Here is a 26,215-nt window from a genome sequence, read left to right as displayed (position 1 = left end):
ATAGGGTGTGGCATCACAGAGAAGGGTGTGGCAGTGTTACGCGATCTCTTCACAATAGCGTATTGATCGTTAAGTACACCGGATAGTTGAATCAGTAATGGCAATCAGTTTTAGTGTTGTCCCAGATGGGAAATCCAGTAAGTGTGCAAGCCAGAGAAGTACAATATTACTAAATCAAATGTATTTTTATTACAAACATTTTAATTCATCTGGTAAATGTATCAGTGTCTTTCTTGTCACTTGTTCCCCCAGGGGATGATAGACCAGAGCTGGGTGATCTCTTCATCAATGTCATCCCACAATATGCAACTCGTTGGGAAGGTCTTGGAGCAATCCTTGGGTTAAAAGATTATGAAATTGCTGTTATTTCAAAAGACAACACTAACCGATCAGCTGAAGGTTGTACAGCAATGTTGATGAAGTGGCTCCAGAGTGTTGACCAACCAACTTGGGGTAAACTGGATGATGCCATCAACCTCCTTAGACCATCACTAACTGGTGCAGTGTCTGATCCTCATGTCAAAGGTAGGCTGTACTAGAGTTAACACAATTGTAGTGTGTATTGTATAGGTACAGTGGTCTCCCTGTTGTCTCGTCATGTGAAGGGAGTCTACAAGCAGACAAGGTTTGATGTTGGGAAGGACACTTGGCCTCCTGAACAACCTAAAGATTTCACTCCAGTAGTATTAGTACATTATGAAGAACAACGTACCATGAAAGATGTCAACGTCATCACCGAAGCAGTCCACACTGGTCACATCAGTGATGTCATCTCTGCTGCTAGTAGTCAACCATTAACCAAATGTCATCGACTAGACAGTCATCAACCATTGAGAGAGGCTCTTCAAACTAGCAAGGTGACAAGAAATGTTGCTGACATACTGAAGCCTTTTGATCAGTGTGATGATCCACAAACAATCCTAATAGAAGGTGCTCCAGGTATTGGGAAATCAATACTGATGAAACACATTTCTTACTGTTGGGCTGAGGGAGAAGTAATGAAGAAAATTCAACTGGTGTTGTTGGTCTGTCTCAGGGATCCCGGTGTTCAGAAAATGTCTTCACTCCAAGATCTCCTTCAGTCTTTCTGTGAACGTCATGTTGATGCCAGTTACTTATCTACTGTTTGCGCCAAAGTTGTTTTCCAAGACAAAGGGAGATCTACTGCAGTCCTTCTTGATGGCTATGATGAATTCCCTGAAGGTCTAAGAGAGAACAGTTTAATAGCTGACATCATAAATCGTAAAGTGTTACCTGAGTGTGGGTTGATAGTATCATCTCGTCCTCATGCTTCACAACACCTCCATAACAAGGCCACTCTCAGAGTTGACATTCTGGGTTTTACTGAAACAGAACGACAACACTTCATTCAACAATCACTGAAGACACAACCTCACAAAATACCACAACTCACTGACTATCTCCATCAACACACCACCATCAATAGCCTTTGCTTCACGCCTTTCCATCTTCTTGTTCTACTGTTCCTCTTTAAGAAGGGATATCCCCTACCAAACAATTCTACTGAACTGTACAAGCTATTCATTAGCCTTACCATCTGCCGACACCTTGCCAAATATGGTAACACTGTCACGCAGCCTATCACAGATCTCAACAATCTTCCAGATCCCTGTGGCAAGATAATACAACAATTATCAAAGCTTTCTCTACAAGCATTAAATAACAATCAACTAATAATCACCTTGGAGCAAATCAAGTCTGTCTGTCCGCAGCTGGAGGCCATACCAGGAACCATCAATGGCTTCGGTCTCTTACAAGTCGTAGAACACATGGACATCTTCAATGCAACGAAAACGTTCAATTTTATCCACTTTTCAGTACAAGAATACCTCGCGGCTCACTATGTCGCCAACCTCCCACTCGACGAAGAGCGGTCCATCCTCGAAGAGTATTTCTGGAGCGATATCCATTACAACATGTTCAACCACTACGTTACACTTACAAAAGGACAACGTCCATCATTCAAGCTGTTTCTTCATAGTGGAAACAAGGCGATCACCATCAACGACAAATTTCTCGAAGGTAAGCTACAGCGTCTTCGCTTCTACAGAATCTTCTACGAGGCTGGCGATATTTCAACTTGTAAAACTATCGAGGGAAAATTTACTGACAAAATAATTAGCTTATGGAGGACAATTCTATCACCTAATAACTTAGAAGATCTAACAACATTACTAACCTGCTCGTCCTGTAGAAACTGGAAGGAACTTAATTTGGACTACTGCCATATTCAAGATTACGGACTCCAATTACTACACCGTAGTCTACACCATTCCAACATCACAATAGATGATCTCTGGTTGGACAACAATAACATTTCTTCATCCTCAGACAGCTCCCTCAGTGATATCATCATCACCTGTAAGGTGAAAGTGTTGAATATTAGCAATAACAAAGCTGTTGGGGAAACACCACACTTCTTCACCACCACACTAACACATCCTTCATGTGTGATAGAGAGACTGGACATGATCTATAACAACTACTCCACCACAAGACCAGTCATGGAATTGTTCTCTTCACTGAGGGAGAACAAGACAGTGAAGTTGCTGGTGATTAGTGGTAACAACATTTCTGATGATGAGTGTGGTGTGATCTGTGATGTGCTGCGTGTGAACCATACCCTGAGGGAGCTGTATATGAGTGGTAACCCAATTACTGGACAAGCCTCACAACTGATCCTGGATGCCCTCAAGAACAATAATACATTAGAACAGCTAGAACTACCCTCCTACCCTGAGGACATCATGAAGGAGATTACATCACTAGAACAAGTTGTTAATGAGAAGAGAAGAAGACGAGGATGTGACGTAAAGCTGGAAATTGGGTTTGTGTGATTGTAGAACATTTCTTGTGTTATTACTAAATTGTATTTACCCGCCATTATTGTTATTATTTGATTAAATTAGTTGATTAGATGTTTTGTGGTTAACGAGACATGTTCACTACACCCTCAGGGTATTTCCATCATTGTTAATGATTAGCTGGTTGGTAATGAAACTATCAACTTGGCGTTGGGCTAGTTGTATTTTAGTGATCAAGATGATGAACTGTGATCAAGTTGATAATCAACAAGATCAATACAATGATCAACGAGATCAATATGACAATTGATCTAATATAATACGAGTCAATAGCTGGTTTGATTAGTTTAAAGTACGGTACAGATTTAACGCAACGTCGCACTCGCGCGCGAGTCATAGGATACCACTCGCTAAGCACCCGCACTCGATTGAGCGTTCCTTATCGAGTGCTCTTGCTCGAAGGGGGTACTCACTCGAATGAGAGTTTGCTCGAGGGGTTGCTACACTCGCTCGAGCAAGTGGTGCCTAATGCTAATACATATCATAAGCGCTTATTAGTTTAATACTAGATACGTACAAGCGCTTATTAGATTAAAACCAATGACTTACGCTCTAGTGAAGTTTGGAGCAATCATTAGTGAGATCCTGTCAGCAATGTTGTATGATCTTCAATGCCTTCAATTTATCACTTTAAATAAAAGCACAATTCTAAATATTTCACGCAATAGTGTGCGCATGTGCAAAGGAGAGTGTTGTGTGATTGTGTCGTGTGTGATTGTGACGAGGAGCGATTGTGATGGCATCAGAAAGAGTGGCGAAAAGGTCAACAAAGGCAAAGAAAAGTAAACTTCTATTTTGTTTGTGTATAGCTAGTTGTTATAGAGTGTTTGCAGCTAACCAATTTCACGGCATGCAACAACAACAAAAAACTAAAACTCCGTTAATAGTCGGCCTTGATGTGTTAGAGTGAAGTGATTTACTAGCATGATTGTGGTTTAGCAGATGGATTAGGTGCATGATCGAGCTTAAGCAAACTTGATAGAATGAGCGTTAAATGGAGAAAGCAGTCACATGGCACAGTAAATGCTAAGGTAAACAGTAAGAATTTAAAAGACACTGTTAGGTTATGTGTTAGAGTAGTATTAGAAGTTATTTAGTGGAATGATTGAGCTTGAGCAGATGGATTCCATACTGGGCTTTATAAAGAGAAAGCAGTCACATGGTGTTGCAAGCTTAGATAAACAGTAAATTTAAAAGACACTGTTATGTAATGTGTTAGAGTAGTATTAGAAGTGCCTTTGCAGCATGATTGAGCCTGAGCAGTTGGATCCCACACTTGACAGAAGTGCTTGTAACAGGTGTATTTTCTGTCGGTTGAATGTAATGAATTAGACAGAAAATAAGCTCCCGCATGAATACTATTGGTGGTCACGTGAGCATCTCACGTGACAAGGGTTTTAAAAGGCTGTTGTAGCGTGAAAAGTTCATTCTACGCCACGTGTTCACACTAGTGGGTTACCCCTCCCACCCTCCCTGTGATGTTATGGATATTTGATTTTCCTTGACTATAGGTAGCTGAGGGCTGGATGGCAGAGGAATAGTTGACTTTTTCTTGTTTGTTTTGGTTTTGCATACACATGAGTGGAGCTCTATTTGTTTTGGTTTTTCCTAGTAGGCAAAAAAAAAAAAAAAAAAAAAGAAAAGCCTACTAGGTTTTTCCCGGTGGTTGTCTGGGGGCTGGACAGCCACAAATTTATTATTTACGGTTATTATGATTTGGAGCTAAGCCCCCCACTCAACCGGTAGTTGTAGTTTATTGACTTAGGTGTTATGGTTGTAATTTTGTTGGTTTAAAAATTTGATGATTGGTAGCCCACGTTTGGTGGCGGCACAACCCTAGAGTGATGATTGGTAGCCCACGTTTGGTGGCGGCACAACCCAATGTGTTGTAGGGTGGTAGGGGTAATAGTATGGTGAGGGAGTTAGCTAAAATGTGTATTCATTATTTTAGAAGTGCAAATATATTATGTTTTGTTGCACAGCCTAGTTTAAGTTTATTGGAAAGTTATGCACATAAATTTTTACAGGTGTAGCTCCTTATGCCTTCATTGAATACGTCGATGAGATCTACACTGCAGTTGTTCCCACTCGTATGCTTAAAGGAACATCCCTGTTTATTGATGGTATAGCTCAAATCACGGAGGGAAAAGCCATTTATGAAGTAAAAATATTGTCTTTAGGTAAGAAAGGTGTGTTTCTGTTGTTTGTCTATTTTAGCACAACTGCAGGAACACAAAAAGAATGTAAGCAGGACCAGGAAAAGTATGATGAGGATGATGAAGACAGCCAGTCAAATAATGGTAGTGAAGAGGACAGAGAGAATTTCATGGATGACTACAGTCAGATTGAAATGGATGGTAGTAAAGATACACAGGATAATACATGCAGTGATCAGATAGAAGATAAGTGCAAAGATAGCCGTGATGGAAAAGAGAATGTTGAACCCAGGCAAAACAAAAGAAAGCAGGTATGTTGAATTGGTTGCTAACTTTTCTGATCACTAATCATATGTGATGACCCACTGAACAAAAAACCCAACCAGTTTGCATTTTTTCAAACATTTTTATGACTGCTTCATAATTTAGAATGGAAAATAAATGGATTGTTCAAATTTTATCAGATAAGTGCTCATGGAATCACAATGCTAGACAGGTGGAAGTTTTTGTTGTTTTCTTTTATGGTCACTTTTTTTTTACGGCATCATACACTAACACTTGTATGTGGCGGTAAGAGGGTTAATAGTCTGACCTGTCAGCTTGTTTTTCATACAATGCCCTGTTACTAGGTGATCAACTAACCAGGTGGGGCCACTATAAGCCATTGTTGGAATGTTGTGGTTATCGTAGGCATGCTATTAAAATTATAATCACCTGACTGGCATGCTCTATTTCAACAGGTTGTGTTGTATATTTTATTTCTTTTACTTTTATCCCAGAAGTGTAAATCTGATACTGCTGTTAAGAAGCAAAAGCAGACAGGTAGCAAGCAGACAAGGAGAGTCCCTGTCCAAAAAGTCAAGACCAAGAGTGAGGGTGATAAATTGAAAGGTGATACTGTAGCAAAGAAAAGAAGGACTAAGAAAAAAGAGGTGGTAAGTGTGTTGTGTCTATATGTATGTGACCATCTCAACCGAAACCCGTATTGTTCGCACATTTGTTTTTTTTACTATTATTCTTGACATTATCTACAGTGTATATGGAGTTGATACTCAAAATTTCAGGTAATTCTGGTTAGCAGTTTGGGAATTATCTTAACCAAAAATCTACAACTTGGACCAGTTTGGAAAGCTTTGTTATTTTACTAGCTTAGATCTTCCAGCTGGATATTAGCAAGTTGGGGTGCACAATGAAAGTCATGAAAAGAGACAACTTTTACCACTCACCAAGGCTGACGGGTCTATTTGAGATAACTCACTAGGATAGACAGCAAGTGCAATCAGTCTTTAAATGTGGCATCACGGCATGCAAAACACCACACTGCTGCATAAATTTCTTAAGCTTTAGGCTTATGATATCATCAAAAGTACCACAAATCCCATTGTGATTTACACGTTTTGGGTTTCCTTGATTGTTCTCTACACGTTTAAACCACTGGCCAATGCTATTATACTGAGTTACTTGCATTCGTGCTGTCTTATTTAGTACTGCATACAGAATTGTAACCTCAATTAATGTATACATAATACTTTACTTTGATCTAGGAAAAGCCGGTGTTGGAGGTTGGTCCTGACACCCCTAAAGATGTTGACATCACTAAAGTAAGTGTTATAAATTCGACAAAGTGTCTTATAGATCCGAAGGGCCATTTAAATAGAATTAAGGGAATGCTTAATGTTTTTATCTCTAGGTAGACAAAGGGAAGATGGCAAGCGATGAAACTGATAGGGATGCGATGAGCAATGAAACTGATAGGGATGCGATGAGCAATGAAACTGATAGGGATGCAATGAGCAATGAAACTGATAGGGATGCGATGAGCAATGAAACTGATAGGGATGCGATGAGCAATGAAACTGGTACGGATGCTATGAGCAAAGAAATCGTTAGTGATGTGAACACCCAAGAAATTGATATACCAGTAAGAATAACAGTCTGATTATCAAAAAATGCTCTGGATACTTTTAGGTGATTGAAATGTATCGAGAGGATCCATTCTATATGGATTTTGATGACTTCTTGTACAATAGGGTATGCATGCTATATTAGCTGTGTTAAAATTTAGTATAGTTTTAATATACTAGTATGATGATGACATGAGCGCAGAATTGCATCCTTCTCTACCCAGTTCAGCTGATGTTAAGGTTTGTTTTGACTTACATAGTGGTACACTTTATTATGTGGCATGTAAGCATTTTATGCTTAATAGCCCTTTGGCACCAAACTCCACTAAAGTGGCTTTGTTAACAAAATAGTGGTCATCATTTTGGAGCAACACGTTTATTGGTATTGGTTTTGATTTGTGTGTACACTATTTTGCCACAATAGGTGTTATTCAATACCTTTTGCTTGTTTGTTTAGGATCAGAAGTATGAAGATCTGAATAAGACAGTGTCGTCTTTGCAGGAATCTATTCAAGTAATGTCCAGAGGGTTAGTAATGGTGTCGTCAAAATTGGATTCGTTTGGAGCAATGCAGCAACCACCTACCCACTCAGGTATGTTTGGTAGTAAAGCAAATATTACTAGTGGGTGTTTGTTTGCTTTCATCAGTGTATTTTCCGAACTCTATTTCTAAAGTACGGCTGAAACAAATATCAGATTTTGTAAATTCCATTTTTTCCAATATGCATGCTTGTACGAAAAATGCAAGTTTTTACTGAAACAGTCGCAAAAGTAATTCGCTGTTTTCATTTCCGTGGATAGACTTTGAACACGCTAGAATCACTTTTCATCGGAAAGGAAACTTGAACTATTACACGAAATTCATTTAATTACAAGTGTGATTCCCTAAAATTTTCCACGCTTATGTATACCGTGGCATTGTTTAATAATGTTTAAGTATTAGAATACTTTCTGTACTAACCGAATCAAATATTTGTTTCAGCTCTTCTAAAGTTTCTCATTTTCGTCTCTATTTTTAATTCTGTAATGTACTGTGTAGGACCTAGTGAGCTTGCAGGACCTGTATATGTTCGACAAGAGCAAATCCCAATTGTACAACCCATAGAATCTAGCTTTTCTGGTAAGTAAGCTCAGAGATTACGTGTGCTACAAGTGTTATGTTATACTCCTTGTATAGAGGTGCATTTGTGTATAGAGGTGCATTTGTGTATTCAAATTTAATGTTTCTTGGCTCCACCACTGCCGTGATACTAGAGTTTTAGAATCACCTTCTTCGTAGTAGTTGAAAATAACTATAATTAAAACTATGAATGTAACTGTTATTCATGAACTATAAGTGACACTGTAAAGGATACACTGTACTCGTGTTTATTAAAGTGTGTGTAGCCATTTCCATCCTATAAACATTACGGCAAAGTTTTTTTCAATTTTAGAGCTTGCACATGGAAGTGGAGTAAATGTACTACCTAACTGTTCACCGCCACCAACTTCACAAGGGCCCGGTGCACAACCCTTAGAATCTAACAATTCTGGTCAGTAAATTTGAAAGCTCAGATTGCGTGTAGCACACAAGTGTTATATGTCATACTCCTTGCATAGAGGTGCGCATTTATGTTATTCAAATTTACATTATGTCTTGAAATGTAGTGATGTGCGATACATATCGAATTATCGATACACATATACAATATCACAATATCGATATTGCAATACATTTATCAATGTTTTATTCGCACATGGAAATGCTAAGGTCTGGTTTTGTACAACGTACAGTGTAGCAGAGCTGTTCGCCTGTTTCTCAGACTTGAAGCTTGTTACACGGTCTGTAATGTCTGGAACTAAACTATGAAAATTTGACGGCCACCCACACAGTTAATTACTTTGCTTTTTGGCTGAAGTTCACTATATTCCATATTGGTATCATATCATGACTACACAAGGTTTGAGATACACCATTTTAGCTGTATCGCACAACACTACTAAAATGGCTCCAAAGTTGTGGTAATGCTTGAGTTTAAGGAAATACCTTCTTGCTCATTACCAGATTTAGATGGTGGCAGCTTGTGGAGAAAGTGTAAGTGCTGGAAACTGGAAATGAATCAATAAGGGCTTTCACTACTTCACAATTGACCACCAAATTTTAGGAAAAAAATTTATGAAGCAGTGCTGTAAACAGTTTATTAAAACTGATCTGTCGCAAAGTCTGTGTAAAACAGCAGTGCTTGAAACTAGTGCTGGGCGGTATACCGAAAATACCGTATACCGCGGTATTTTCATTAAACCGTTTCAAAGGTATTTGTTTCTGAAAATACCAGCATGAATGTGACTAGTGTGCAGGAAGCCAGAGACAAGGTGGTTGGGTTATGTGTTGGTGGTTTGGTGGTGACCACAAGCCTCTCCTAACAGCAACTGTTAGGTTTCAGGTTACATTGTAGCACCTGCCTACTGTCATGTAGTTAGTAAAATATTTTTATAACCTGCTGGCTAGGGACCCGTCGATTTCGCCAGCAAAATTTTTAGCATAATGGTTGGGTAAAAGCAATGAGCAAAATGCTGGCATAATAGGTGCAACTTTTGTGGAGTGGACATAAAAATTGCACAAAAGATCGAGATACTCTAATCAAACAGTCAGACACGCTAAAATATCTACAATGCATAGCTAATTGTTACAGGAACAACAAGTGACAATCTATATACCCTAATAAAACAGCCACACATGTTAAGCAATATTAGCTGGCTTCTTGCTTTACATGTTAGAAGTAATTTCTGATCGAGCTCTAATAGAACAGTCACTTTAAGGCGAAACTGTAGCTTTGCACTTGGAAATATTCAATTAACAAAGATAAGTACTGAGCAAAATTTATAATTCTTGAGCAAAATTTATAATTCTTGAGCAAAATATGGAGCATAATAGGGGAAAAATAAAAGAATTGCTGGAAAGAAAAATAGGTAGAAAAAAAGCAAAATAGACTGGTCCCTACTGCTGGCCATCGGTAACTTTCAATTGTGAGTAGTTACAGTTAACAATTACTGTAAAAACATATTATTAGTTCCTTACCAAGCTGAATACCGTGAAATACCGAATACCGGGTTATTTTCTTCAATACCGTACCGTAATCAAAAAATGCCATACCGCCCAGCACTACTTGAAACAGTGTGTCACGTAAAACAGCAGTGCTTGAAACAGTGTGTCAATATTGTGTCTGGACACAACTAATTAACGGAGTAATGCAAGAGTTTTAAAGTACTACAAAGGGTTTGATGCAACCCACAATCTAAAGATGACACTAGTAAACAGGCTATAAATGCATTTTATACTATCTGAGCTGACAAGTACTAGGGGACTGGTACTAACTCGAGGTGTGGTTAAAACAAATACCTTTGGCTTGTGGTCACCCACAAACTAAGTGCCAATGTCTTTGTGAAAGGATATCCAGACACTGTTAAATGCAAATTACCAGAACTTGCACTGCTTTAAGAGGGCATGTTAACTGTTATTCATGCATGGACTATAATATAAGTGACACTGTAAAAGATACACTGTACTGTGTTTGTTTATTAAAGTGTGTGTAGCTATTTACGTCCAACAAACATTATGGTAAATTATATTTTCAATTTTAGAGCTTGCACATGGGAGTGGAGCAAATTTACTACCTACACCACCACCACCAACTTCACGAGGACCAACTGGACTATTGCCTGAAAGTGAACTTACTTTGATCTTTATGAAAAGCTGCTCACGCAGGAATATGAGCGTACATTTGACCAGAAGATTGTTTACGGAACAAGTTAGAAAGACATCGAATGTCTCTGGACGCAATAAACAACAGTTAGATCCAAGAATTATCAAATACATTAAGAGTACTTCTTTCAAGTATTTTCCGTCACAAAACACCGACATTTCCAAAGAGTGGGCAGATTGTATAATCTCAATTGATGAGAGTTGCCGACGTCTTCGTAACAAGCCCACTAAAAAACAACTGCAAGGACTTAATTGATTGTCATACTACTTCCCTGGAAACTGGATTTGGTTTTTTTTTTTGACCTGAAACTGGAACTGAGCTTTTTGATTTATTAGGAAACAGTTAAAAACTTTTCATGTTTTTATATCCAATCATGTTCTTATATCCACACTTTCATTATTTGAAAATTAATCATGATAAATGTTCAAGGTAGTACAAAAGTAGCATGTTGAATGTTTCAGTTGCACTAGTAACCACTAGGTTCACCATGTAATTCTATGACTTTTGGGATAACCTTGCGTAGGTGACCAATGTATTTTCTGCATACGGCTGGTGTTAGTGTTTGCCAAAAGCTTATTACACCTTCCTTGAGCTGGTTGAGATCCCTTGGTTTGTGCTTAGTTCGCAAATACTGTTTCAATGAACCCCATAAATTTTCTATGGGGTTCAGATCGGGACTTTCTGGTGGAGTTGGCCACCAATTGATGTTCTTCTCTTCGAAGTAATCTTCTATGTGATTACTGCGATGTTTAGGGTCGTTATCCATTTGAAACCTATGCCCTCCAGAATCAGAAAATCGGTCAGCTATAAATGGCACAAGAGGGGCACTCAAAATGTCTGCATAGCGGACAGCATCCATTATGCCAGTGAACATAACAACACGGGCTGCTCCACGTGCAGATATGGCTCCCCAAATGTGCAGCTTTGCGGGATGTTTCGCTCTCGGCTTAAGCTTTCTAGGCTCTTTCCGTTTCCTGAAGCACAACCGGCCATGGTGTTCCAATTGTATCGTACACTCATCTGAAAAAATTACATTGTTAAAATCTTCATTAACCCGGCGCTGTTCCTTGCACCATACCAGCCTTTTGGTTTTGTTCAGATTTCTAATAAGCTGGCAATAGTGGGGTCTAGTGCACACCCACCCTAACGCCTGGCGTTGGCGTTTAATGGTAGATAAAGTCACCTCCAAGTCTGGATATTTTTCTATTAACATTGCTCTCAAATGCCTTGCTGTGGCTTTATCATTCTGCTTTAGTTCATCGTTAATCATTTTCAACATCTCTGGTGTAATCTTCCTATCACGAGCTCTTCGTTGCAAATCCGTGTACACTCCATGTTCCTTAAATTTTTTAATCAGACGATACAGGCTTCGCTTCGTAGTAGCAACTTTTTGTTTCTTCAATATTTGTTCTATATCTGCCACAGAATATCCTGCATTAGACAAGCTAAGAGCACTTCTTCTTACACTCAGGGCGAGCCTTGGCATTTTGTCAGAGTGTCGACATTCTGAACTGTCGAGTCCACTCGAGAGTAAACTGACTTTACCCGCGAGTGATTTTAAAAACATTACATTGTATAAATTATGTATATGTACGTATGTAGCATAAGTTTTACAGTACGTATCTGATCAACTAACCTCAGGTCATTCTGCTTGCCCTTGACAGCTCGAAATAGATTTTTTGTCTGGCGCATATTCAAATTATTTAATAAGTAAGCGCCTTGTTCGCTTCGAGTGTTTTTCTTACGTTCGTACTCGCAACTGCGAGTTCAGGTGCGAGCGCTTGACCTCGTATTCGATAATGACTACTCGAGACTCTAGTTCATAACGGATTGCTCTCCAGAGTGGGTCACTCGAGAGTGCGACGTTGCGTTAAATCTGTACCGTACTACTAACTAGTTGGGTATTATTTAAACTAAGTAGTTATCATGGTAACACTCAACAGGTGTAATCCTCTGAAGACAACACTACCAAATACCACTCAGCTGGTTATTGTGGAGTTGTAAATTTTTGCGAAACAGCTAAAATAGCCTGCATCATAAATATATGGGCACCTGCGGCCTAGCCTGGCAAGTTAGCTTGCCTTGGCATCTACAAGCCCATTAAATAATTATACAACCAAGTACTAAGAATAATACGAAACGCGGTTAAAATTATGTCATAAATAAATAAATAATTAAATAAATAATTAAATAATTAATAATTAATGTTTGAGAAAACTACGAGGCCTAGAGACATGAACTAACCGGGGATAGATTCGCCTGTGAATGAAGGCACAAACGTATAATCATCGCTCCTGTTTGTGCTGATGACTTGACCATACGTGTAATTCTATATAACGCCCAGCACCACACCCTTGCTTAATTACTTACATATTGCGCGAAGAAGATTAGTGATGCCCGTGCAGGAGAGCCAGAAGCCACTTGTGTAAACAAGAAGATTACAAGTAAGTTTTTATGTTTGTAACATCTCAAGTCTCCATGCCAGCTGCCAGTGGATTCATTCACGTAGCTAAATAAACAATACAAGAAAACATTAAACTGACATATGCCACGCTCTTTACAATAAGCTTACAGTTACATATAAAATACAAGTAAACAATTTTGTCTTGTGCAGCTGGCATGGCGAACTTTCTTTGTGTTGGTGTCAGGCAATTCAATACGTGCTTAATCTTTTTTGCCTTCACCTGGCGTAGCTACTAGGCTCTAGTGGCTTGGCTGTCTTCCTTTATCTGGTTCATCTGGCTTGCATACGCCTACAGCATTGTGTAGCTATCTCCTGAAAGTTGTGTATGCATAACTATAGTGTGTCACCATCACTGTGCCATTGCTACATCACTGATGAACCTTACTTAGCTCTAGTTGATGTTGATATGCATTGCTGTATATTGGCTAATAATTTTTATCTGCATGGTGATGTTGCCTATAATGTATTGCTGCATACAATACTGCAATAATGTATAGTTCTCTCCTGTATGTTTTGTATACATATACTTTGTACACATCACTGTGCCATTACCACACCAATGATGTACTGGCACTTAGCTACTGGTGGCCTTTAGTTACGATGCCACTATTGTGTTATATCTGTCACTACTGTGACATATTGAGTTGATTTGGAGATAATGCATTCACCACCTAATAGCCTCACCGGGGGGCTGTCACGTTGGTGTATGTACTTGGTTGTATGTGACGCGGTCCTAGTAATAATAATAATAATAATAATAATAATGTGTCTAAAATATGATACACAAATGATTTCTCCGTATTTCTTTGGATACTACAGTAATGTTACCAAAGTTTAAAATGCAGAATGTTTAGCCAAAACCAGGAATTTTAGTCAGTGACAATATTTTTGAGAATTTGCAATAATTTGGACTAAATTTGAATCATTGCACCACTCATCCTAAATCATTGTTCATTATACGGGTGACCTGCAGTTCGATTCCTGGGGTTGGAGGGATTTTTTTCCTTACTTTGGCCCCTTTTCTGTTACACCTTTTCAACTATAAGTCACTAAGTCTAAGTCCTTGAAATTAGGTTAGGTAATCCTAAGGCTGCAGCACATGTTGCTGTAGACCTTCAGTGCTGGTCACTGTAAAGCATTAATACAAATACAATATGAGTATTAGTACTATTGTACTATGGCAACTCTCAAACACATCCTTTAAAAAAACGAAAAACTCTTAAACACATTAAGAATTAATTTTTAAAAATTTAAGCTAGCTACAACTTTCAGTTTCTTCACCCTCTTGTTACACTACAATAAGATATTGTTAACTGTGTTACCACTGAGACACAATTCCAAACTTAAACAAGTAATTGTTTCATTACCAACTAACCACCCTCAAAGTGTAATACTAAACAATTAGCTACTCACCTTAATGTATTCAAACAAACAACAATTCTATCACTACTAACACTAGTCTAACTAATAGACCTAATAGTAATAATGAACAATAACTCCAACAAGTATTATGTAGTAAAACTCCACTAACTTGTACAATACTACCTAACTATACACTTTAGAAAGTTTCTAGAACAACTTTTCAACTTTTTAGCCTCTTAAACACTTGCTATGTCACTAGACTAAACTAAACACTCAACTTTTACCAACGTAGTAACGAAAATGAAATCCAGCTGGTTTGTGTTGCTAAGCCCGCTCAAATAAAACTAGTATGACCGGTTAGACTAGTTTAAATAAATTACGTCACGAACATATACGGCTATGCTCACATGCGTGCGCTTGTCCAATAATGAAGTATTTAGTCACACATTTTTAAAACACTCTAATAGAACGTTCACCAATCTGTCGGTATAATTATTAATCTAACGTTAGCATGCAATTGGAGGGGAACGGAAGATTGCTTGGTAACTCTAGACCTAGGCCTGTAGTAGGAATCTAAGAGATCACGTGATACTGTAAGAAAGATTGTCTTCATGGTCTCGAAAGAGAACCCATGCAGGTAGTATGTGTTCATTAACGAAAAACACATTGAGCTATGGTCTATACAGACGTGTTATAGACGTATAAACTGCAATATGTGGCGAAATGGAAATCAAGAGTAACCCCTTCAAATGTATTTTTAACTATAGCGGCTATAAATTATATGCTAACTGACAGTATAAAGGTAGTAGAAGCTGTACAGGTGTAACTACATCATATAGACCATCAGAAGATATAAACAGTAAAGGGAAGGACAGTATTATTATTATTTATTATTATTATTAATTAGCAAAGCCCACCAGTGGCAACACGCTAATGTGCATTACAAATCACAAATTGTTTAGCTTATCTATAATGTTCTTAAAAGTGTCAAGGTTAATTGTGTCAATGTTGTCAATTTTCAAGTTATTCCAATCAATAATTGTTCTTGGCAGAAAAGAATACTTATATAAATCAATTCTGGATTGCAGCTGTGCAAATTTGAGGGGATTATTGGCACGAGTATATGATACAGGGGTTGGCTGGGGTAAACAATGGTTTGGTAGCACCAGTAAGTTTCTTACAATCTTGAATAATAATATAAGTCTAGCATTCCTTCTCCTACTTTTTAAACTTGGCCATTGAAGGTAATTAAGCATATCTGTAATACTGTGTTGTTGACTGGATCTGTGCCATGGTTTATTAAGAACAAATCTTGCAGCTCAGTGTTGGATCATTTCTAATTTGCTAACTGTTGTTTGGTGATAAGGATCCCAGGTGGCTGAGCAGTATACAATAGAAGGTAACAATAATTGTTTGTATAAGTGTTCTTTGATTTGTATTGGGGCATTATATAAATTCCTTTTCAGAAATCCAAGAAGACGGTTTGCCTTTCCACAAATATAGTTAACATGAGGTTCCCATGATAGTGTATGATGGAGGCGGATACCAAGATAGGTGCGCTCTGATACAATATTCAATGGAATATTAGACATTTTATATGTAAAAGTGCTTTTACTGAGGTGGGTTGTAAATTGTAAAACATTGCATTTGGGAATGTTAAATTCCATCAGCCAGTTGCTAGCCCATTGTGTTAAGGAATCTAAGTCATTTTGCAGTATTCTGTGATCGTTGGGCGTAGCTATAGTTTTAAAGAGTAGAATGTCGTCAGCAAATAATCTAATTTCACTCTTGATGTTTGTTACAATATCGTTAATGTAAATTAGGAACAACACAGGACCAAGTACGGAACCTTGTGGAACACCAGATGTAACTTGACATGTAGAAGATCTAGAGCCTTCTACTACAACCTGTTGGGTACGACCATGAAGGAAGGACTCTAGCCACTGTAAGACAGTTCCTCTTATACCATAGTAATTTAATTTGTAGAGAAGTCTAGAATGAGCTACTCTGTCGAACGCTTTAGAAAAGTCTAATATAGCAGCATCAACTTGCAGGTTCCTGTCAATATCTTTTACAATGTCATTAACAGTAATGAGTAGTTGAGTCTCACAGGAATGTTTTGATCTAAATCCAAACTGGTTGTCTGAAAGAATATTGTGGTCCTCCAAATGCTTCATAATTTGACTCACGATGATATGCTCCATTGTTTTACAAACTACTGAGGTGAGTGAGATAGGACGGTAGTTGCCTGGATGAGCTTTGGAACCTTTTTTAAATATTGGGGTGACATAGGCATGCTTCCATTGTAATGGGACTTCACCAGATTCTAGTGATTGTTTGAAAATATGAGTTAGAATGGGAGATAATTCGGCAGCTGTGGCCTTCAGTACATACGGATGCAAGGAGTCAGGTCCTGGGGATTTGGATGTGTCACAGGTACTTAACAAATTGTAGACTCCTTGTTTGGTAATCTCAAATGTAGGTAAAGATGGAAATAAGGATGGACCTTTGTCAGGAATGTTACTATTATCTTCGGATGTAAAGACAGACTGAAAGTGTTGATTGAGGGTGTCTGCTTTTTCCACAGGATTGGTTATGATATGACCATTTATAGGATTTATTAATGTACTAATACCATTGTTTTCTTGTTTTCGTGACTTGATGTAGTGCCATAAAGACTTTTTGTTACTGTCTGGTGATGAAGTTAGGTTTGTCAGGTAGGATTTGTGTTGGTACTTTAGTTTATGATCTATCTCTTTTTGTAATGATTTATATTCATTCCAGTCACTATCTCGACAATAACGCTTTGCTCTTCTATAAACTCTTTGCTTTTTACGTATGAGTCGTTTTAAAGCAGAAGACAGCCAGGGAAGGTGAATTCTTGTACTTAATTTCTTGGTAGGAGTATGAGTGTTTATTATTTCTTGTAAATTTTGTAAGAAGAAGGACCAATTTTCATCTAAGCTTTGGGGGTGATGCTTGATTTATTTCAAAGTAATCATGTGACAAGTCTGATAATTCCTCTCTTATTTTTTCCCAGTCAGCTAGCTTGTAAAGGTAAACAGTTCTGGGATGTTGTTTCATTACACGTTTAGGAATCTTGATGGATACTAAAACAGCGTCGTGGTCACTCAAGCCTGGAAGTGGTTCACATGATATCACAGAATTAGGATTAGTAGTAAAGCATAAGTCTAAAACATTTTGAGCTCTTGTAGGGAAGGTGACTAACTGAGACAGTTGGTAGTTGTGTGATAAGTCAATAAGTTTTTCACGAAAGTGACATGATACATAGGAATTTATTAGTGTACTGTTTTCCCAGTCAATACCTGGACAATTAAAGTCACCTCCAAGAATGATTTGAGTGTGGGGATACTTTTGCTTAATCGTGTCTATGGAAGACTGCAAGTTGTCAAGTATTGTATCACTTGAGTGAGGAGGACAGTAAAAGGAGCCAACGATAAAGTCATTGTTCTTGTCAAGATGAACGTGAGCCCACACTATTTCAATAGTTGAATTGTCATTAATCTGTGTACATGGTATAGAGCTCTTTATGGAAATAAACACACCACCACCAGAAGTGTTTCTGTCTTTTCTGTATGTTTGATAATTATTTGGGAAAACCTCAGAGTTTAGAATAGATTCATTCAAATGTGATTCTGTCCCTATAATGATGTCAATTGCATAGGTAACCAGAAAAACTTCAAGTTGGGTTCGTTTGTTAGTAACACTACAGAAATTTACAATAGACAGTTTCAAATCACTTAATACATTATTTGAGTTTGGGTTATTAGTAGAGTTATTAAATACCTGTGAATTTGAGTCAGGATTTGAGTTAGTTATAGTGGAAACAGGGAGTCAGGATGACTCCATGCTTGTGGCAGAGGTATTATTAAGTGGCTGTGCTGATACAGTTACATACTCTAATTTGTTACCATCTGTACTCACTTTGCAGTGAAGCTTGTTGTTGAGGTATAAGGAATCATTTCTTATTTTGATGTATCTCCGTTCGGTACCATTGTCAATTAGGGATCTCCTTTCCTTCAATAATAAGCGTTCCTTTTGACGCTCCTGGGGAGTTAGATCAGGTTTTATGCAGATTGGAGCTTCAAGCTTAGACTTAGAACTTAGGATGTCAATAGCTGTGTTTGAACGAAGGAACTTCACCAGAAGGGGTCTGGGACGCTCACTCTTTTGGTCATACTTGCCGAGACGATACAAATCTTTTATATCACTAGGTTCAATGTCAATATCAGTTGCAGACAGAGCCTCCATCACGTTTTCCATGTCCTTTTTCATTCGGAATTGTCTGTTGGTATTTTGGAGATTTTCTGCTACACCATACACGACGATGTTGAATTTCCTATCAATGTCAGTGGCATTTTGATAGACAGTGTTTGAAACTATGTCAACAACTGGAGCACGAACAGTTTGAGTAGAAGTCTGCTGTGATTGATTAACAAGGTCTAGTTTGCGTTTAAGATCATTTAGAGAAGTTTGAAGTGTAGTAATGGTCGACATTAAGCTGTCTATTTCTGCCTTCTGCGCTTGGATCTCACAATATAGACAAAAGAACGTGTGTTCTTCGCCAGCATCTCTTAATGTTGCGAAGTTCGTTGCTGATAACCCAGTGCATCTACGATGTACCCACGCGTCACAGTAGCCTTCACAATAGATTGCATCATCACCTTTCCTGTGCTTTGTAGCTTCTTTAATTACTTCATCGCATATTGGGCAAGTACTATTTCTTTTGGATTTCTTCTCGTGCTGGTTTGAGCTGTCTTTAGATCTCGGTCATTTCAACGGCAGTAAACCTGGACTGGGAGTTGAAATTGCGTCCAACGACATTTCTGTTCACGAAGGGGAAGGAAAGCACAACTTTACTTCAGGAAAATCTTCTTGGCAGCTTACTTTCAAGGAGACGACAAAAGTAGCTGCATACCACAATCGAAGGTGGAAGGGGAGTGTCAATGAGAAATGGTCAAACTATCACACAAGAATTCACACTATATAAACTAAAGAAATTGTAACTATATATAGTCCAGTCATAGAATATGTCATGTTTGTAAGTAATGTAATTCTTGTTGGACTGCTAATACAACTTAACTGCAGTGGTTTACCAACGCATAAAGTTGAAGCAACTAAAATCGAAATATACTCTAATAGAACAGTCAGCTACTATATGATTAATCTATATAAGCAGTTCCTCTTCTCTGATATCTCACTATTGTGCCGAACATCCTTTCATACCATGTCAAATTATAACATTTACTCTAGGCCTGGCAGGTTGAAAAATCTAAAATGGAGTGGAAAACAATATTCCCTCAATTCCCTTTACTTTGTTGCTATAGCTACTAAATGACTGCTGGTACTATAATTCATAAGTAGCTATATACACTCATCTTGGTACTCTTTCAAAGAGGTCATGTGGTTCATATTTTCTACTAGTTTTGGAAAAACATAGCTAAATATTTTTGTCAAGGCCTTACTTCTATTTGAAATCCTGTAAGTGTGGCAATATGGTGCTAGACCCCTAGCTAATACCCTAAGATTGAGATACTCTAATAGAGCAGTCAAATAGTCAAATATAACATTCAATTGTACTTTCAATTTAGTCAAATTGTTACCAAATTCAATCTTAGAAGGCTAAACTGATTATCAAAGATCTCCTGTGGAGGGCTTGCTCCCAGACCCCTAGAAACAGATCATGTTTCACATGTTGAGTGTGTATACAAGCTATTAGTAGAGCGGCATAGCACCAGAAAATGGGCATTTTGTCCACTTTGTGATACAATTATGAAACTTTCCACACAAATTGTACTCCTTGCGACATATGTTTTTTGATATAGAGCCATCACAGATTTGACCTTTGGTGACCTTTAGAGCCATGTTTTATCTGAAAATTAATCATTTTTGTCTTTATCTCCCTGGGGCATAATTTTACACTGTTAAAACATGGTAACAAATTAAAGATGTTGATATAAGAACTATATTGATTTTTGTTTGAAGTAAGATATATATAAAAATATCTTTATTAACTACTAATACCTTAATACCTGATTGTGCATGTACATATAGTTTCTACAAACATCAACTGAGTATGATAAAAGGCATATTCAAAGAGTGAACACAATTAAATGTGACTGGATCTGCGAATACCTGACACAATAGCGCAAGCCTAAATTTCCAGTATAAAACATTGAAAACATTGGGTAAAATATTTGCGTATTATTGAAAAATTCCATAAATTTTTTTGATTGCCTCTTTCTTAGTGAAGGAAGGGACTAACAATAAAAACCTGGATATCATCTTATTTGCCTACTCTTGAGGAGTTGGAAAATCTTTGTTTTGTTGCAGTAGACCCAAGGATACGCAAGTTATGAGCATTTTCTTACGTCACATTGAAGCGATAGTGTGTGATCGATTTGTCTTTACGAATTTTCTTCATGAGTAATGATGTATTTCATAACAGTGAAAATTTTACACTTGTTCAGATAATTAGGGATATTGTAAATTCCCACTTTTCACCCTAAGGTCCCTTTCTATTCTCCATGTCTCACATATGTGATCCGCTGAGCGAAAACAAGCTGTTTTTGCACATTCCTCAAATTCCATTTGTGACTCGGACTGCGAAAAGGGGTCTTATAGCCTTTCCAAATTGTCAAGTTTGACCAATCATAACTCCTCATGTTAACCTATCACCTTCATATTACACCAAGCCATAGTGCTACATTAGGAGACTAAGTTTCAGATAGGGCTGGGAGATTATATCAATTGTGGGATTAATCGTGATTGTCTCTGAACATCGTGATGTTGATATGTGTTATAAATAATCGTGATGTTGTGACATCACACACAAATGTACACATACTGTTGTGGAAGAACATGTGATCCAGTAAACAAGTTTACTCTAAGAGTACACTTCTGAGACAGTTCATTGTGTAAATAAATCTTACTGATTAAAAAGCTTACTTGTTAGAAACTGATGAATTTCTATAAAGACACCATTATTCATATTTGTATTGAATAACTGCCTATGGCCTTAATTGTGTTGAACAGTTGTACACAATTTCACCGTACATGGTTAAATAAATAATTTATACAAAATTGACCATACACAATGCTATTTATGCAAGTGAGTTATAACATCGTGATAGTTATCATAATCGTGATATGTTACATCCTACAATTGTGAGTAGCAAAATGTCACAATCGCTCAGCCCTAGTTTCAGGGTGATACACCACATTACTCACAAGTCAAATTACAGGTTGCCAAGTACATGCAATTGAAAAGGCTATAAGACTCCTTTTCACAGACCGGATCACATTTTATTGCTTCTCTGTACTCCATAGTAACAAAGGAGTGGACACTCAAAGTTTCAGCATGATGAATAGTCTTGGAGTTATAGGGATAGACAGTTGGAACAGGAATAACCTTGATTTGTACAGCAATAATATGACAAATAAATTACAGGCACTTGCTAAATCAACTATAACTCACGACTGAAACAAGCTACTAAAATGAGTCAGTATGTTCACCATGAATTGGCACATCGATCAAGGTATAGTATTTACCCTGTAGGTATCTGTGTGGACAAAGAATAAGGCCATTTCAACAACTCAATGATGACGGTAAACTTTGTTTCTACCGCATTGTAAATAAGCATCCATAACTCTTACTCCCAATGAACAGGGGGATCTGGTGGTGTTACACTGGTGTACACAGTAGGTTTTATTAATTTGAGCTTTGCAGTACAAAACGAAGCGATTGAAATGTGTCATGTAGGATATGTACTTTTATCCAATTTATTTCAATAGCAAAATAGAATTTTGCGAAAACGGCCAGTTTTCGCTCATCAGGTCACATTATGAGTACAGTTTCTTGTTCAACAACAACAGCAACTGATCATAACCTGGAAACTTGCAATTTACCAGGCCAGCACCCAGGATATGTTGCCTCATACTACACTACACTACTACAACTACGTATGCACACAGACACATTACACGCACGCACACACACACACGCACACACTACACACACGTACGTACCATCCATATCAGACCCAATCAAAATGACATTCTTATAAATCATAACTTGTTCACAATACACTCCAGCGTGTATTACTATCTTATCACCATCACTGGCTGAGTTTATGGCCTGAACAATTGTAGCGTAGTATGGGATTTGTGTGGCTTCTAGCCTCAGGGGATGTGTCTTTGACAACGTAGTCATTTTAGGATGAACATGTAGTGACTCATGCTGTGGGGATCATGTGATTATTGTGGTGATGTCATCAGTGTACCTACCATCACTTCAAAGTGCTGTTTCCATGCCAACTATTCTTGAGGACATACCATCTTGTACATGTTGTCATAGTAACTGTATGAGTATGATGTAGACATTTCAAATACTCGTCGGAACAAATCCCTCCTATAAGTTGAAATAACATCCAGCAGTGATCTGATTGGCTAAACTGACCATAGGGTTGTGTCATTGGCTACATTGTTAAATTGTTGACACACAAACATCACATGACACAGATCCCTCTCTCGTAGAAATGAGAATATCACCAATAGCAACTCAACAGGTAGTAACTGGTCTAGATATGGTTGACCTGTTTATAATAAGTATCAACACAATACCATATATGGGTACAGCAAAGACTACAATGTCAATTACATAACAAGACAATTGAAATACATTGAAATACAATCAGTGGTACAAAAAATTTACGCATGTTTTAATTGTTTTAGTAAACAGTGAAGTAAGACGTACGTACGTATGTATCTACTAATAAACTGTACCACTGGATTGGTCTCTTTGTGTAGATATTTGTTTCACTTCTGTACCGTGAAGCAAACGTGAGTTACGTACGTGTGTTTAGTGTTGTGGTAAAACATATCTTTAATGTTGCTGTTTCTAAGCTACTTGCTTGATAGTAGTACAGGTACAACTAAGTCAAAAACTATACCTTTATCAATGCCCCAGTTCATGGTGAATACAATGACACAAACCCCAAATCTGTAGCCCCTGTTGTACTTGAAACTTATGATCAATTAACAAGAAGCTGTAATATTCCCGTAAAGACACTGTGCAAGTCAATTGTTTTGCTCTTCTTGTTGTCTATCACTACAACTCCAAAACCACTTACTAGATAAGGCTGAATCTTTAACAGCCAATTGGTTTTACCCTCTAGGAAATAAGTCATAAAATGAAATACACACACACACACACACACACACATGCATACACACATGCATACACACACTACACACGCACCCACACACACCAACACAACATCATAAAACAAAATGCTTACTGGAACATTTTAGTAGAAGTCCATCAACTTTGAAATGTTTCACTCTACGGCTGGTCCTGTGCTGCAAGTGGACATGTACACTTGTAAGGAGCCATGACCATAGATAATATGTACTACATAGTATATAGGCCATGACTGACTGCATAGGTGAGTGAAAACTACCAGAAATGTGTGTGGGCATTACAAACTACACCTGATAATATAACAGGCCATGTCTACTCTAAACTCCATTAAAGATTTGGTCCCAACAGGTTCAGCTCTAAACATTTCTATATCAGGATAGAAAACATTTTTTTCGGCCGGCGCATTGCAGTCCACTGTAATATTTATGTACTAAGGGATCTCTGGATTATGTAGGTGTCCTCAAGTGACATTAACATAATATGGACACCTCAGGAGTTGGGACACCAGTGTCGAGTCAGTTTATGTACTAATGTGTTCACAATAACATGTTCCACTCACCTCAGAATAATCCAGCTCATTGCAGTGTCGTTTCCTACATCTTCTGCTGCTCATGTTGCCACTGATCCGCTACAAGTGATATCAGTTACAACAACTTCAACACTATATTAACTAATTGTAACATGTGTTAAACACTTTGTTCAGCTGATTGGAATGTAAAGCGGTTTACACCACAGACTAAACTACTCAAATATTAACATAACTTGGAGATGAACCACAAAACACACTATTAATACGTCATATAGGTTTACCTAATAACAAAACACAGACACACACTGTTCTACTCATCTCTTGAACAGTTACAAGTGAGTGATATAGTACATTAAACTGGTGATGCCCCTAAACACGGAGCAAACACACGTGACATTCAGCTTTATACTGGCTACGTTAGTAACGCACATATAAGACAACACACCTTCTCTTTTCAGGAAGATCAAATTCTACCAACTATCTTTGATGTTAAGAAAGCAAAATGCGCGAGAAATATGATCACTAACCAGATACCGTCCACAAAGTGATGTCATCACATTTTAAAGTTTCTACGTGATTGTGGTTTTTAAATAATTGTCATGGCAATGTCTCAAAGGTAAGGTGCAAAGGTAGGGGGTAGTCGTGCTACCTTCATCAGGGATAACCTGCGATTTGATAACAAGACAATACAGTGACTAGTTCCTGGAGAAGATGGTGGACCAGACGTGGCTAGTTGTCTTCAATGGATGATACCCGAGTCTTCTCCCAACGTGTGTTGCGTATGGTCAATTCGCGTGCTAATACTTGATAGTATCAGTACCAGGCATGGGGCGAAGTACATTGAAAATAGTGTTGCACCAATATGCATATTTTCACATTTACCGATACTGATTTTTCACTCATTCCTGTAGCCGATATGCCGATATTTACTGATATTCTTCTATTCTGTAGGTCAGGGGAGAAGGAGCAAAAATCATCTAAAGTTTGTGTGTATAACATCATTTAATTACTTACGTGGGCGGCCGATTCTACAATGTTTCTTACCAGTGTACCATTAACCCCTTTCACGAAAATGAGTTATAAAACACTTAAGTCAGCTTCTCAAATGGAGTTTTGGTGGGATTCCAGACCCTTTACAAATAGTGATTGGTCAATTGCGTAGGCAGCCGATAAATATACACAGCCTATTACAGCCTTGCAGCCACACTATTTACAGATAAACAAGCCTAAATAGTTATAAACAGGTACAGCAAATAAATCTTTAAAGCTTACCTCTGCATTCACTGCTTTCTTTTAATACTGTCACGTGTTTATTACTGTTGTTAATAATTGATTGTGGGTTTAGGTTATTGGCAAATAATTTCCTCTTCGTAGCCGATACTGTTACTTGTAAAATCACCGTATATCAGCTGTTACCGAGTATTCAACCGATTATCGGTGCAACACTAATTGAAAAGTATTTAAGTAAAGTACAAATACTTTTGAGATTTACTAAAGTATAAGTACAGTACATATGATTTTCAAGGATATGTATTTTAATACAATACAAGTACTTTTGATAGTATTTAAGTACAAGTACACATTTAAAGAGAAATTACAATTGAACTACTACTCTTATTAGGGATGGGCAGTATTGCAATATTGAAGAATGGTATGATATTAGGAAAAATACCTCGGTATCACTAAATACCTCGGTATCACTAAATACCTCACCACTAAACCACCAAAAAATTAATTACTACATCAAATTTGGTATTCGGTATTTGTAGAAAACCACTTCGGTATCTGAAAAATACCTTTATTAACTACTAATACCTTAATATCTGATTGTGAATATACATGTAGTTTCTACAAACATCAACTGAGCATGATAAAAGGTGTATTAAAAGAGTGAACACCATTAAATGTGACTGGATCTGCGAAAACCTGACACAATAGCGCAAGCCTAA

At 37.7% G+C, this 26,215-nt stretch overlaps 3 protein-coding genes across 10 annotated transcripts; 2 read left to right on the top strand and 1 right to left on the bottom strand.

The window, feature by feature from the left end:
- LOC136247699 (protein NLRC3-like) lies at positions 1-2,950 on the top strand. Its single transcript, XM_066039528.1, has 3 exons — positions 1-137; positions 253-525; positions 571-2,950. The coding sequence occupies exons 1-3, from the start codon at positions 98-100 to the stop codon at positions 2,856-2,858; spliced, it is 2,601 nt and encodes an 866-aa protein (XP_065895600.1). The 5' UTR covers positions 1-97; the 3' UTR covers positions 2,859-2,950.
- LOC136247710 (F-box only protein 11-like) lies at positions 169-24,866 on the bottom strand. Of its 6 annotated transcripts, none has more exons than XR_010697710.1 (17): positions 24,712-24,866; positions 24,548-24,635; positions 24,297-24,365; positions 23,835-23,895; positions 22,994-23,129; positions 22,822-22,945; positions 22,564-22,774; positions 1,964-2,380; positions 1,851-1,915; positions 1,703-1,798; positions 1,556-1,630; positions 1,415-1,508; positions 1,255-1,344; positions 978-1,205; positions 713-920; positions 387-663; positions 169-335 (listed from the first exon to the last, which is right to left on the bottom strand). XR_010697710.1 is itself a non-coding variant. In XM_066039544.1 (16 exons), the coding sequence occupies exons 3-6, from the start codon at positions 24,348-24,350 to the stop codon at positions 22,852-22,854; spliced, it is 345 nt and encodes a 114-aa protein (XP_065895616.1). In that variant the 5' UTR covers positions 24,351-24,365; positions 24,548-24,635; positions 24,712-24,862; the 3' UTR covers positions 169-335; positions 387-663; positions 713-1,205; positions 1,255-1,344; positions 1,415-1,508; positions 1,556-1,630; positions 1,703-1,798; positions 1,851-1,915; positions 1,964-2,380; positions 22,564-22,774; positions 22,822-22,851. The 6 variants fall into 6 exon arrangements, 3 of the variants coding, with proteins under 3 accessions (XP_065895616.1, XP_065895617.1, XP_065895618.1); XR_010697709.1 differs by having other exon boundaries at positions 713-1,205; positions 1,964-2,109; positions 2,201-2,380; XR_010697711.1 differs by having other exon boundaries at positions 713-1,205; positions 24,712-24,743; positions 24,794-24,832.
- On the top strand, positions 3,455-11,123 carry LOC136247704 (protein starmaker-like). 3 transcript variants are annotated; one of them, XM_066039533.1, is made up of 12 exons: positions 3,462-4,170; positions 4,913-5,065; positions 5,114-5,352; positions 5,821-5,976; positions 6,586-6,642; positions 6,732-6,962; positions 7,010-7,072; positions 7,126-7,185; positions 7,403-7,538; positions 7,985-8,065; positions 8,379-8,477; positions 10,567-11,123. In XM_066039533.1, the coding sequence occupies exons 1-12, from the start codon at positions 4,131-4,133 to the stop codon at positions 10,941-10,943; spliced, it is 1,692 nt and encodes a 563-aa protein (XP_065895605.1). In that variant the 5' UTR covers positions 3,462-4,130; the 3' UTR covers positions 10,944-11,123. The 3 variants fall into 3 exon arrangements, with proteins under 3 accessions (XP_065895606.1, XP_065895605.1, XP_065895607.1); XM_066039535.1 differs by having other exon boundaries at positions 4,064-4,183; positions 4,808-5,352; XM_066039534.1 differs by lacking the exon at positions 7,985-8,065 and having other exon boundaries at positions 3,455-4,170; positions 4,913-5,352.
- Positions 24,867-26,215: the final 1,349 nt, after the last annotated feature.

Source organism: Dysidea avara, chromosome 2 (genome assembly GCF_963678975.1).
Source record: "Dysidea avara chromosome 2, odDysAvar1.4, whole genome shotgun sequence".
Taxonomy (NCBI): Eukaryota; Metazoa; Porifera; class Demospongiae; order Dictyoceratida; family Dysideidae; genus Dysidea; species Dysidea avara.
The sequence above is the reverse complement of the archived record's forward strand: the minus strand, read 5'-3'. Positions and strand labels throughout refer to the sequence as shown.

Coding starts and splice junctions, on each gene's coding strand:
- LOC136247699 (XM_066039528.1), top strand. CDS start 98: ATGGCAATCAGTTTTAGTGTTGTCCCAGATGGGAAATCCA. Junction 138..252: donor TGTCCCAGATGGGAAATCCA/GTAAGTGTGCAA, acceptor TTGTTCCCCCAG/GGGATGATAGACCAGAGCTG. Junction 526..570: donor GTCTGATCCTCATGTCAAAG/GTAGGCTGTACT, acceptor TGTATTGTATAG/GTACAGTGGTCTCCCTGTTG.
- LOC136247704 (XM_066039533.1), top strand. CDS start 4,131: ATGATTGAGCCTGAGCAGTTGGATCCCACACTTGACAGAA. Junction 7,186..7,402: donor CCAGTTCAGCTGATGTTAAG/GTTTGTTTTGAC, acceptor TTGTTTGTTTAG/GATCAGAAGTATGAAGATCT. Junction 8,066..8,378: donor CATAGAATCTAGCTTTTCTG/GTAAGTAAGCTC, acceptor TTTCAATTTTAG/AGCTTGCACATGGAAGTGGA.
- LOC136247710 (XM_066039544.1), bottom strand. CDS start 24,350: ATGAGCAGCAGAAGATGTAGGAAACGACACTGCAATGAGCTGGATTAT. Junction 23,896..24,296: donor ATGAGCTGGATTATTCTGAG/GTGAGTGGAACA, acceptor GTCCACTTGCAG/CACAGGACCAGCCGTAGAGT. Junction 22,946..22,993: donor GCCAATGACACAACCCTATG/GTCAGTTTAGCC, acceptor TTCAACTTATAG/GAGGGATTTGTTCCGACGAG.